At 38.8% G+C, this 13,598-nt stretch overlaps 1 protein-coding gene across 1 annotated transcript in view; it reads left to right on the top strand.

Annotated features, from left to right (window-relative positions):
• The window catches only part of EFEMP2 (EGF containing fibulin extracellular matrix protein 2), a 725,363-nt gene extending 713,183 nt beyond the window's left edge, over positions 1–12,180 (top strand). Inside the window, exon 11 of the mRNA XM_044060512.1 lies at positions 10,759–12,180. Coding sequence (XP_043916447.1) covers positions 10,759–10,920 — 162 coding nt within the window. The 3' untranslated portion in view covers positions 10,921–12,180. The remainder of the gene's footprint in view (positions 1–10,758) is intronic.
• Positions 12,181–13,598: the final 1,418 nt, after the last annotated feature.

A 13,598-nucleotide genomic window follows, 5' to 3' on the forward strand; every position in this document is an offset into this window, starting at 1 on the left:
AAGATGAACTGGATTGGAAAGAATATTGCTGGCAAATCAGGCTTAATGCATGTGGTACCCTGTTTTAAATGATAGGGAAAACTTTAAAGTTGTTCTTAGAAGGAAAGAGTTTAGGCATTAGGTGCTCTGGGTCACATGTTGTTGTTACTAAGTATTTAAATAACTTTGTTCATTATACAACTTGGTCTAAAGAAGTTCCATGAAGGGAATGAAAGCGGTTACCAGTGGGATTTTTATGTAATAAAGTCATTTTGTGTTTTTAGCCGTACGTTTTTTATTATTTTGCCTTTTACAGCTATTTTCATTTGTTTGTTTGGAAGTGTCGTGAGGTATTTTTTTATAGATATATATATATATATATATATATATATATATATATATATATATATATATATATATATATAAAGTTTTTATTTTAATATATTTGCTGTTTACTACTGTTGTTAATTCCTGTGGGAATTCTAACTTAAAAGTGTGTTGTTGGTATGCATAATACTGCTTTTAAGCAGCTATGGAGCTTTTCTAAAGTCTTTTATTACTTGTACTGGGAAACTGAAGTTCAGTGGTGTCATTTGAACTTTAGGGACTGCCTCATGCATGTAGAGCAGCAGTTTAATCCCACCTGTTGCTTCTGTTGTTTATCTGCTTCATTTTGAAGTTCTGATAGAAATATTGCATTTTTTCACTTTTTTCCTCATTTATTTGTCATGTACTTCTGATTTAACACTGTTGTAGCCATTTTTTATCATTAAATCACAATTTTACCCCTAATTACTTTATTTGCATGATATTTAGATATTTATTTTTTCATTTCTGACAAGGGAAAGTAAATGCTTATCTGAGTTTTAAATGGTTTCTATTTGATTTAAGGGCATATATTTGATTTTTTGGCACTATTTAAACAAGTGAATTTTTCTTGGTACTGTGACTGTGTGTGTTGTTGCTTACTACACAGTGCAGGCTGTAGAATAATTTAACAAATTTTAAACTGTTTTTCCTATACTGTATGGAGTTTAGCCGTATTTGTTGTGTGTGAACATAGTTTATATTTTCTATTAGTGCTGCCACTAGTCAGCCCTTAATAGTGTATGTGTATTATTCTGGCTGGTGTTTTTTTCCCCTGTGTTGATGGATCCTAATATGGCTCCCCACCCAGACAAATCCAGCTGTACCTAAAAAGAAAAAGCTCAACAAAAACATGCCTTAGCCTACGTGTTTTTGAATATGGTGTTGCTTAAAGCTTTCCTGCAGACCATGTACCTTTTTCTCCATCACCCTCTGATATGAGCACATTGTAGACAACCAGGTTATTACCATTTATATGACTCACGTGGTTTCCTTAGCTAAGAGTGTTTTACAGTCAGCTGATCTCAGAGATAATTCTCCTATTTAGAATGACTGGGGCTGCACTCAAACAGATCAGTCTATGGCTGTAGATTTTGATGGGGACTCTGATGCAAACAATAGTCAACATGCTGAGCCCATCAGATCTGATTCTTTGGAAGATAAACAGGTTCAAAAACCCAAGCAGGTGTTTACCTTTCCACAGATGCTAGCCAGGGTTTAGAGATGCATTTGACTGGAAGCGATCTGGAGCTGCCACAGAGACTGGCAGAGTTTATAATCTTATTGAAAATGAGATTCCAAATGTTTTGGCTGTTCTTTCATGTTACTGAAATAGGAAGATGTATATAAAACTGCATGTAAAACCCCTTTGGCTAGTGAACCAGTTCCTAAAAAAGGCTATGATGAAATACAAGGTGTACTCTGATTTTGTAGCGTTCTTTACTCTTTGCCAGCTGACCTAGCTGTGGTTTCTCCAACTCCCAACTCTAACAAGAGGTCTTGGCATCTTCTAACCCTACACCTTCGGATAAAATAAGCAAGTGGTTGGATTCCAAGGGAAGAAGTTGTCCCACTGCATATTTATTTTGCAACGTAAATATGGTTTATATGACTTTGCTGTATGTTTACCTGCTGAATAGAAATGATGTATGAAAAAGATTGTTTGTAGTGTTACTCAGGTTTTGAAACATGCTTTGAGAAGTGTGTTTGAAGGTGCAGACATAATTTCTTGAAATGCAGCTGCTTCTGTTGTATTGAAAAGGTATGCTTGATTACATAACCAGAATCTAATGAAATTTTGAATAGACCTTTAAGACCTGAATTTGTGTTTTGTCCTGCTGCTGCTCATATTCTCAAACAATGGGATGACAGAGGTAAACTGAGGCATGGGGTAGCCAGAATGTTTCATATTCCCAGGTTCTTCCCTAAAAAGGCATCCAACTTCAAAGGGCAGAATAAACAAAATTCCCAGCCTAACAAGAGTCAGTGTAACAAAAGGAAATGGCAGGTGGAGAATAATTCTTCCCAACCAAAAAAAAGATATTCGTTTTTCAAAAGGACTATTCCTCTGCTAAAGAATAATGATGCCGATACTTGGGTATCCTTTCCTTTCCTCCTGTCCTGCCTCACCTTTTTCCTTCCCCCAAGCTTTCAGTCAACCCAGCAGCCTGGCCAAAACTAGTCTCAGACAAATGGTTGTTGAGATTAATTCAGGGAGGATACTCTTGGCAGTGGACAGAAAAGCCTGTTCTTTTCAGAGGAATCCCCCTGCATGTACCAGTCCAGATACATCTGTTCTGTCAGGTACACCTTCACATGTTGCAAGCAGGCATCATCAAATCAGATTTGATATTGTCTCTTTTCATGTGATTCAATGTTTGGGTTATCATATCTGATCAGATATGACTTGGGCTCCTTCTTCCAGAGATTTGATCCAAGACTCTGACTCCTGTCTTACCCAAAATTCCCTCTAGTTATCCAGTCTGATGCCACTTGACATGTTTCCAAATGGACATGATCAAGGAGAACTCCAAGTCTCTTTCACTTAACTTGCCTTTGAATGCCCAAAAAACAGTGGACACCCAAATGTCTACCATATGATCTACATCTAAAATAGCCATGCACCTGCTGTTCAATGCAGCACATGGCACAGCAATTGAAGCTGGTGCAGGCATTACCATTTTTCACCATGCCTGGATGCAGCTATGTAATTTTGTGGAAAGCTTCAAGGCAGCCTTTATTAATGCCTCTTTTGATGGTTCCACACTTTTTAGACCCAAAGTTAAAGAGATGCATACCAGGAGTGAACTAAACGGTAAGACTGTGTCTGCTGTACAGATCCATTTCTCCACTCCACAACGATCCTATTTCAGGAATCAAAGGGGAGATAAGAAAATCTGGTTCAGGAAATCACAGAGTTTTTATTGTGACACTCCTGGGGATAGACTCCCCCACTCCCCCGAGGCAGAGGGAGAGGCATGTAGAGGCAGATTGTAGAATCAGGGTATCTATGGTCCCTTCACAGAGAAATCCTACCACTGCACCTGAAGAGTTACCCAGCTGCTGCACTCTACAGGCAGTCAAGGGACATTTAACCTTATATCCACAAGCCTCACACATCATTACTTCTGATTCATGACGATTAAGGATAATCACCAGAGGCTATATCATACCATTTTTGTAGCTGCCAAATGAAAGTTTAAAGACTCCTGATATTCCAGCCAATCAGTTGGAATTTGCAGAAACAGAAATTTCAAAGTTGGTGGAAAAAAGGTCATCCAACAGGTCCCTTCAGACCGGTTAGAATCTGGAGTCTATTCCAAGTTCTTTTTAGTTCCAAATAGGACAGGGGACTTCAGGCCAATATTGGATCTCAGCCACATCAATCATTTTGTCAAACAGATGAAATTCTGGATGGTCATGGAACAGTTCATATTACCTGTCTTGAGGAAGGACAATTGGATGTGCTGTATAGATCTCCAAGATGCCTACTAACATATAAAGATTCAAACGCAATCCAGGAGATTTCTCCATTTCTGACTGGGAGCCAATAATTATTCATTCAGAGCACCACAGCCCCCCTGGGTGTTCACCAGGATTATGTCAGTGGTAGCAGCTTATCTACAACTGCAGGGGATCCAAGTCTTCCCATATCTAGATGATTGTTTCTTAACTGCTACCTCCAGGGATCTACAGCTACAGCACCAAGCATTCCTACTGCACCTTGCAGATCAGTTAGGGATAACTACCAATCATGTTGAGAGCAAACTGCCCCTGACTCACCCCACCTAATTCACAGGTTTTCAGATCAACACAGTTCAAAATTTTGACAAACTTCCAACAGCAAGTGTACTGTCATTAAGGCTGGTGGCTTCTCAGGTAGTTCATCATCCCTGTCCACAAGCAAGATTGATTTGTTCATTTCTTAGATCTGATGGGCTCTACCATCACTTTAGTACCACTAGCAAGATGCCACATTGGAGTGTTGCAGTGTACTCATTTCAGTCTGGTAGTCACAGAGTTTTCATCCCCTCCATGCCAGAATCTGTCTCACTCAAGTTTGCAGAAACCATACAACATGGTGGATAATCTCTGTCAGTTGCAGAAGGCAGACCCTTCTGTCCACTGACCCCTCAGACCACAGTAACCACAAACACTTTCCTTCTAGGGCGAAAGGGGCATTTTAGGGAAAGATGGTTCAAGGAACATAGTCAACTATGGAGGCCAAACTTCACATCAATATCTTGGAGAATAGAGCAGTCCTCTTAGTGTTACAGGCTTTCCAGAACTACCTACCAATGGGTGTGATTTCCATTCAAACAGACAATATGTCATGGATATGGTACATCAACAAACAATGGAGAACGTGATCCTGTCCACTTTACTAGAAGACCATGCAAATCTGGCAATGGGCAATGTCTTTCCATCGCTTTCTGGTATCAGTGCACATTTCCAGGATGTCGAATGCACTAGTAGACAAGTTGAGCAGGACTGTCTATCCTATTACCTCATGAGTGGTCTCTCAAACACACAGTGGCAGCAGATATTTTCAGCCACTGGGGCCAAACTTGCTGTGACCTCTTTGCTTCCTACCTGAGCAACAACTGCAGCAGTAGCTTTGCCCTCATCCCTTCACAGGACAGTCACTGAGAGATGCTATAGTCCACACTTGGCCCCTGAGCCTCCTGTATGTATTCCCACCAATACCTCTCTTGACAAAATTCATACAGAAAGCCATGATGTGCAAGAGCAAGGTGATCCTCATTGTCCTGTTCTGGCCGTGGAAGATTTGGTTCTTGCTACTTTGGCCTCATTTACTCTGCCTGCCCTGGATGTTGGATCTCATTCTGGTTCTTCTGAGTCACCCATCTGGGATGTTTCTATCAGATCTGCAAGCCCCATTAACTGCATGGTTTCTCCAATTTTATTGTTAGCCAATGATGCCAGACTGTCTTTTCCAGTAGTTCATATAACTTCTTCTCAAAAATCAATTAACAAAAAAGACTTGTAAAAGTAAATGGTGAAGATTTTCAATTTGGACATTATCAAAAGGATTTGACCCTTTATCTGCTACCCTCCCATTGATATTGGAGTTTCTTTCAGAATTTTTCACCAAGGTTCTAGTTTCTCTACCATTAAAGTTCAAATGACTGTCATTTTAAATTTTTACATAGACCATAATGACTCTTCCATTGCTTCTCTGAGAATATCTAAAGCTTTCCTTATTAAGGCCTCCAATTCAGGACCCAGTTCCTCTGTGGGATGTTACAATTTTACTTCTATCATTGACTCTGAAACCCTTTGAGCTGGCAGCATCAACTGACTTTAAGTATCTTTCTTGGAAAACTGTTTTCCTGATTTCCATCACATCTGCCAAATGAATGAATTACAAGTGCTCTCATGCAAGCCACCTTTCTACTTTTCCACAAAGACAGAGCGTCAATGAGAACAAATCCTACTTTTCTCCTAAAAGTCTCATCTTAAGCAAAGTTGAATCAATCCACTGACTTGCCAATCTTTTTTTCCCAGTTACTCTAACAAAGGAGAATACATGCTTCATATGTTAACTGTTCAGAGACACAGAAGTTACTTGAAAATCAGATCAACTATTTGTATCTTTCTCCAAAGCAAAGTTGGGAAATCAAGTGTCAATGGTTACACTTTCAAAGTGGCTATCAGACTGCATTTCATTTGTATATAAAACTCTAGGTTTCTCTCTACACTCAAAACCAAATGCTCATTCCACATGAGCAATTGCTTACATCTACAGCATTCATGAAGACACCCTGTTGATGACATTTGTGCAGCAGCAACTTTGTCTAATTGCACATCCTTTGGCTCTACTATTCTCAGGAATGTCCTTCCTTGATACCACCCAGGTCACTATAGGCAGCTTGAGAATCTGTCCCAAACATTGAATCAGATGAAAGTAATCAACATCAGATACAAAAAGTTATGCACTTAACATAACACTAGATCCATGTTGTCTCGTTTTCACCTTGTTCAACATCCCTCCCTCCTTCCCCCTTCCAGATTGCCATCTGCAAACTTCTGGTGTCTGGACAGACCTTGACCAAGACTCTGTCTGCTATAGGTAACATTTCCAAGATAGGCATACTTAATAAGTTGCTATTTTTGTTCCATTTTAGTTTTTATTCTTATCATGGTATTGCCCTCTGTGGATAGAAACTATCAGCAAACTCGATCTGAGGTATTTTAGGCAGAAGAAGGGAATTGTTGGAAAAGATGAGTCAGAGTCTCAGATCCAAAGCTCTAAAAGAAAGTGTAGAGGTTGGATCTGAGTGGATCCGACAGCCCAAACATCGAACTGGACAAAAATGAGACAACATAGATCTGTCATTGTGGTAAGTTCGTAACTTTTGTTTGCTGCACCACAAAAAGGAAAATAATTTTAGTCCAGAATCTTTTTGGTATCCACAACAGAACTACTGTGGAGATCTGTGTTAGTTTTGTCTTTCCTAAATATGTTCCTGAAGGTACCCAAATTCTGAATGCTTACCCTGCAGACAGTTCTACCCCTTCTTCCAGATGATTGTTTTATGGTGATTTTGGATCTGAAATATGCTTATCATCACATTCCAATTGCTACTAACATCAGGAAATATCTCAGATTTGCTGTGTCTGGCTCATATCATCTGTTTTCTGCAAAACCCTTTGGACTATCTTCTATGCCTCAAGTATTCAAAAAGTGCCAAGCTTCAGTGGCTGATTACTGCAGGAACCAGGGCAACCACATTTCCCCTTATTTAGAAGACTTGCTGATTTGTGCAGAATTTGTTTCCATGCATTTAGAATCCTTAGACAAGGTCTTGGTCATTCTAGCTCACCTGAGCTTCAAGCTGAACATACAAAAGTCCTTTTTCACACACTCTCATAGAATTATTTTTTGGGGTATGTGACAGACACACAAAAAGAATGGTCTTTCTACCAGAAGAAAAAGTTCTGGCTTATTCAAACATTTTCAGTAAATTCTCTCTACAAGGTGCCACCTCTGCAAGAGAGTTTCTCAAAATACTACACCTCATGGCATCAATGATACTAATGACCAGACTCCATATGAGAAAGATTCAGTGATACTTAAAAGTTGTTGGTCCCAGTACCTGCATCCCTTAGAATTTATGAAATGAGAGATACAATGGTGGAGGAATTAGATGTCTCTCAATTCAGGCCTACGCTTCTCAGTCCAGATCCCAATTCAATTAGTCCAGACTGACTTGTCAGATTTTGCATGGGGAGCAGTGTCCTGAGGACTTCAAGTGCATTATGAATGCAATCCATCAGATGCTATAAACCACATAAACATCAAAGAAATGCAAGCAGTGATGCAGGCCTTAAAACTTCTTCACCACTTATGGTCTCCAAGTCCCCTATTGGTGATCACAGACAACACCGCAGTCATATGGTACCTGAAAAAAACAAGGGGTACAGTGTCATACCTATTTTCCAGTTGGCAGTGATGGCCTGGGAGCTAGCCTTGAAGCATTTTCTGATGCTTCAGGTTTCATACATCCCATCAGAGCAAAACATAGTGTTACTAAGCAAATCCTGGATGGACCCTCATGAACATAAACTCAGGAAAGAGGTTTTACAGGATTTGGTCCAGATGTGGGAAGCACCTCAATAGATGTATTCACCTCCTTTCAAAACAGACAGTTGGAAAAATTCTGTCTGAGACATCCTTGCAGCCATGCTTAGAGGACAGATGCATTCTCATTCCCTTGGACGGGAATGTTCCTTTATGCATTTCTACCCTTTCCACTGATACCCAAAGTACTCCTGAAGATTCTGAAAGAATTACTAAAGATCATTGTGATTACCCCTTTTTGGCCCTGACAAAGTTGGTTCTCCCTTTTAATGGAATTGACCAATGGCAGTTACCACAAACCTCCTCACATTCTGGAGCTGCACACACACATAGTGTCAGGAGTGACTGATGCACCCTAACGTAGAGAATTTGCCACTGACAGCCTGGATGATTCTGTCTTGATACCTTTTAGGCACTTGAGGATATGCAGTAGATATTGAAGGAGGCAAGAAAACATGCAATTAGAAAGTCTTACGTTTACAAGTGGAGTCTAAGTTGTGCCTAACAGATAGTGGTCCCAATATGGTATTTATCCCCCTAGTTTTAAAATATTTGTGTGAGCTACTTAACAATGGCTTATTGTATGCCTCTATCAAGCTGCATCTTGTGGCCAAGTCAGCTGGTCTACTTGTGGATCCCAATGTTTCATCTCTTTTTGGTCAACAGTTTACAAAAGGAGTGTGGAACTTGAGATCCCCACAAAAGCAAATTCCTCCTCTTTGCGATCACACTTTGTTTTTGAAAATCTGACCTTATTTCCTTTTGAACCAGCCTATCAGGCTGATTTAAAGTTCATCACTTGGAAAACTGTTTTCCTTATTGCATTAACATCCACAAGATGAGTCACTGAACTGCAATTTCTTATGGTGAGACAAACATGTTAGATTTTCTTCAAGGTCTGGGTTGTTTTGCGCACTAATACATCTGTCATGCTAACATTTTTTTTAACTTACCCTGAATCAAGCTATCAATCTCCCAGGTTTCTTTCTGGAACCTAAAAAGAAGAGAAAGAGAGAGAAGATTCTGCATACCATTGGTGTGTGCAGGCAGCTCAGGTACTACTTTGACAAAATTAAACCCTTCAGAAAAGCTGAACAGCTGTTTATTTCACATTATGAGGCTAAGAAGGAACAGCCTGTCTCTAAAAAGATTGCTAGTTTTGCTCATTGGCTGTCCTCTGCTAGTGTTTTTTTGTTACTGTTACCATGGTAAGTTTATTCCAGGCAAGGTTAAAACACATTCCTTTTCCTCTTTGTTGGCATTTTGGAAATTAGTGAACTCTAGAGACATTCTAGAGGCAACAGTCTGGCCCTCTAATCATACCTTTTCAAAGCACTGCAAACTGGATTCTTTCCTCAAGTTCCAGAGCAGACTTTGCAAAGACAATTTTTCCAGGGGCTTCTGGATCCTTATCTTTCCTTCTCCCAGTTAGGGTAGGCTTTGAAAATCTACCTATATACCATTGAGGCAGTATGTATGATGAGCGTAGTACAGTTGCATAAGTCCTACTTACCTGTAAAAGTAGATATTCAAATTTCACACTGCCTCAGTGGCAGCACCCACCCACTGTCCCCCTTATTTTATATATACTTTGATGGTATCCAACACTGTTGTATTATTGGTTGGCTTTAGTTATTTGTATTCATGTTTTCTGGCTGTGAATTAGTTGGCTTTGGGCAGTTCTTGCTTCTGTTCCTTCATGGTTCTTCCTACTTAGCACTAAAAATCTGAACAACTGACCTCCTCTGACGGGTTAGGCTTCTCTGATGAGAGGAACTTAGTCAAACACTTATCTCAGGGACTCTGGGGAGGGAATTCTGTGCTCTAGACGGCTGCCATTGTGGGTTTGTGCAGACAGAGAACCCATATGCCACTGAGTTAGTGTGAAATTCGAACATCTACTGCTACAGGTAAGTAGGGCTTATGCAACTGTACTTTCTACATGCAATTTGACAACACCAAAGTGTTTTACTGGTTTTCAAAGGCTTTGAGTGTCAGGAAAACATGTTACACTTCTGCACTTTGTTTCTTTTCTTTTCTTTTTTTCTGTAAGTAGCAGTTCATAGAGCAGACAAATCTCCAAGCACTGCAAAAATTTATGAACAGGACTCACCCACAGTAACTCTTATTATATCTTCTCAATATGGATGAAAATATTCATCTGTTAGGTTTCACTCGAGTTGAATTTCTTGGCATCCATTTCTCGAATGCAAAGTAAGTTTTTATAACCAGAAACCTATTCATAATCCTTAGTGTTGGGGCTGACATTTATAGTAACACACCAGGTAATTCCAACTTTAAAATACAGGATTCTCAGGAGGTCTCAGAAAACTGCAGATCAAAGAATAAAACAAGATTATATATATATATATATATATATATATATATATATATATATATATATATATATATATATATATATAGCACTAGTATTACTATATTCTTACAATAATTATTCAATTATTCTTCACACTCAGCGCTGTCTTTTTCAGAAAAAGTATCTTACTTAAACTTGTTTGAGGTATTCAGAACAATGTAAAACAGACTGCATGTGAATCTTAGATGTGTTTAATCCAAGTCTGTAACTAAGAGAAACAACTTCATGGTTTTGCTGTAATTCTGAAGAAAACTTCTGTGCATGAAAGGAAAGCGAAATAAAATGCCACTGACTGAATGCAGTGTGAGTACAAATTGACTAAAACATAACAGCACCTAGTTTAGGTAGGTTTTTGTGGAATGGTTTGTTGGTGGAACTATTCTTTTCTAATAAAACACATACTTCATTCTTTATCTGTTTATCTCAACAGCAAATAACCAATGTGAGTGCTATGTTGGTGCTGGCCAGGCCAGTAACAGGACCTCGGACTTATGTTCTGGATTTGGAAATGGTAACTGTGAATCCTGTCTTGCGTTACCAGTCAAGCTCTGTCCTGCGGCTCACAATCTATGTAGGACCTTATGCCTTCTAAATGAATATCCAGCAGCTGTTCCCAGTGCTGACTCACATATTTGGTTTAAGCACACATTCAATCCAATTTAAGCTACACGTGTTTGTTTTTTATATGAGGAAGCATTTCCATGTTTATTCAGAGGTGGACATGTTTGTATGTGGATTTTGTCAACCAGTTTTTCTTTTTCTTCTTGTTCATGAGTTAACAGAGAGATTCACGTATGTCTTTTCTGATAAACATTTTAACTACAGTAGCACATATTTATTCTTGAAGAAAAGTGTGCTAACACCTATGAAAGACCACACTTGGTAACAGACTGCTTGTATCTTTGCTGAAGATGTAACTGCACATACTGTCTCCAAGCTGGAAGGTACAGAAGGAAATTGTTTAAAGCTGGAAGTGAACCCAAGAAAGAAACCGATCAGTGTGCATACTTTTAAGCACTGCAACTCATAAAACTGTGACATTAAACATAAAATTAACTAGCAGTTTATTATACACTACCATGTATGCACCTGGGCATCCTAAGGTGTCCATATCAGCAAAGCACAGGTCTGGAGACAGCACCCAAAAGTCGGTAATGAATTCTCTAGAGTATTTTTCAATGTGTTATGGTTTAAAGCAGATTTTTGTTCCTTAGACTTATTTTAATCCTGTCAGAGAGAGTTTTGTTAGAACATACTTATCACACTGTCATTATGAAGTGCTGCTTTCTTTCTAAGCCTATCTGCAGCTTCGAAAGTGTGTAAAAATGCTGTGCTGAACTTTTTCTAGGATTGCATAGAATACAACAGTGTTTTGCACTTTCCTTAAGACAGTTACAAGTTCAGAAAGATTGAAAAGTCATGTAAATATGCTAAAACCAACATCATTTTGCTTGTTTGCTACTGTATGTAATTTTGCATCTTCTTAAAACTTTTTTTTCTCTGTGTATGTTTTTGTCAAATTTATATACAGTTAATGTGTAAGAAAGAAAAACAATAGGAAGATATAGCTTCGGCTTCTACCGGGATATGATTTTATGAATGAATATTCTGTTAAGGCAAATTGATTTGTTAGACATCATTTAAAATTTATTTGAAACTGTTTTAATAAAAATAGATCTGTATGATATACTCTGCATTAGGAGGGATCCTGGAAAAACACTCAACTTAAACACTGAATTATTCTTTACAACTTCTGGATCTTTCATTAACAGCACAGGATTTAAAATTGTGGCCTTTCAACAGATTACAAAAGTGTAAACTTCTTGACTGAGAAATAAATTAGGGGACTATATATTGCTTGTCTGACTCTTAGTTCTACACTTAGCATGAGTGTTACAAACCTTTGGTGTTTGGGGTTACTGGTTACAGCCAAGAAGTAGCATTGCTGATAATATGAAGCAGCACAGTTCATTTTATATGTGATATATGTTATACCATAGCTAACCTTATTAGTAGGTGTAGTAGATGGCCATCTTAGATGCAGTTTTGCTTGGAGCACCTAGTTGCCAGTTATTTAATTAATTTATTTTAAGTAAGTATAACAGCAGTGTTTCTTTACTTAAAAGAAAATAATAAACAGTTGACTCATAGTGGCTTGTCAAAGCTGCAGTGCCCTATGGAAGAGGTGCTGTGCACCTCCCCAAACAATTTGTGGAGATTTCTGCAGTTCCTTATTGAAGTGTCAGCACTTGTAATGCTGAATTCCAAGATGAAAAAAGAAGACTGGAAACAAGAGAAGAGCAAATCTCAAAAATCACTCTTTTCCTTTAAACTTCCTTTGGGGCAGCAAACCCAGCTGCACCCCCCCCCCCATGTACAGGGCAAGCCATCCACACCCTTTGAACTTATATATACCAACTACAAAATCACTATACCTTGGTATTATCATCACCACCTAAAAGTGCATCTCAGGTTGACACATAATGAATGGCAAGGTATTGCCACCACATGATGAGGTTGATTGGGTGACACATAATGGGAGGTACTGTCATCACCGCTTGAAAGCACGTCAGAGTGACACATAATCAGGGTTTTATCATCACCACTTGAAAGTGCATGTCATGGTGACACATAATTCGGGCATTATCATTGTTTCATAATGAGGTCAGTTGGGTGACATAATTAAGGGTATTATCATCACCGCTTGAAAGTGCAAGTCAGGGTGATGCAAAATAGGGGGTATTATGATGATCACATGATGAGGTCCAATCGGTGACATATAATGGGGTTATTATCATCACTACCTGAAAGTATATATCAGGATGACAGATAATGGAAAGCTTATCATCACCACTTCAAGGTGTATATCAGGCTGAAACATAATGGGGTATATCATCAACACAAGCTGAAGTCTGAATGGTGACACATATTTGGGGATATTATCATCACCATTTGAAAGTGCATGTCAGGGTGACACATAATTGGGGGTATTAAAATAGCCAAATGATGAGGTCTGTTGGGTGACATAATGGGAGATATTATCATCACCATATAGGTCCATATAGCAATAACCCATGCCTGAGTGTGGGTAAATCCAGCATTACCCACACCCAGGCGTGGGTTATTGCTATTATACTATGACATTATTTAAGAAAAAAAAGAATTACTTTTCTTAAATAATGGCATTGTATAATGCCTCCTTGCTGCCCTTCCGCAGCTGTCTGGTATTCTGTGGCAGTTTTGATGTACTGCACATGCGTATGCCTACGC

Source organism: Protopterus annectens, chromosome 2.part0 (genome assembly GCF_019279795.1).
Source record: "Protopterus annectens isolate FY-2018-M chromosome 2.part0, PAN1.0, whole genome shotgun sequence".
NCBI classification, from domain to species: Eukaryota; Metazoa; Chordata; order Ceratodontiformes; family Protopteridae; genus Protopterus; species Protopterus annectens.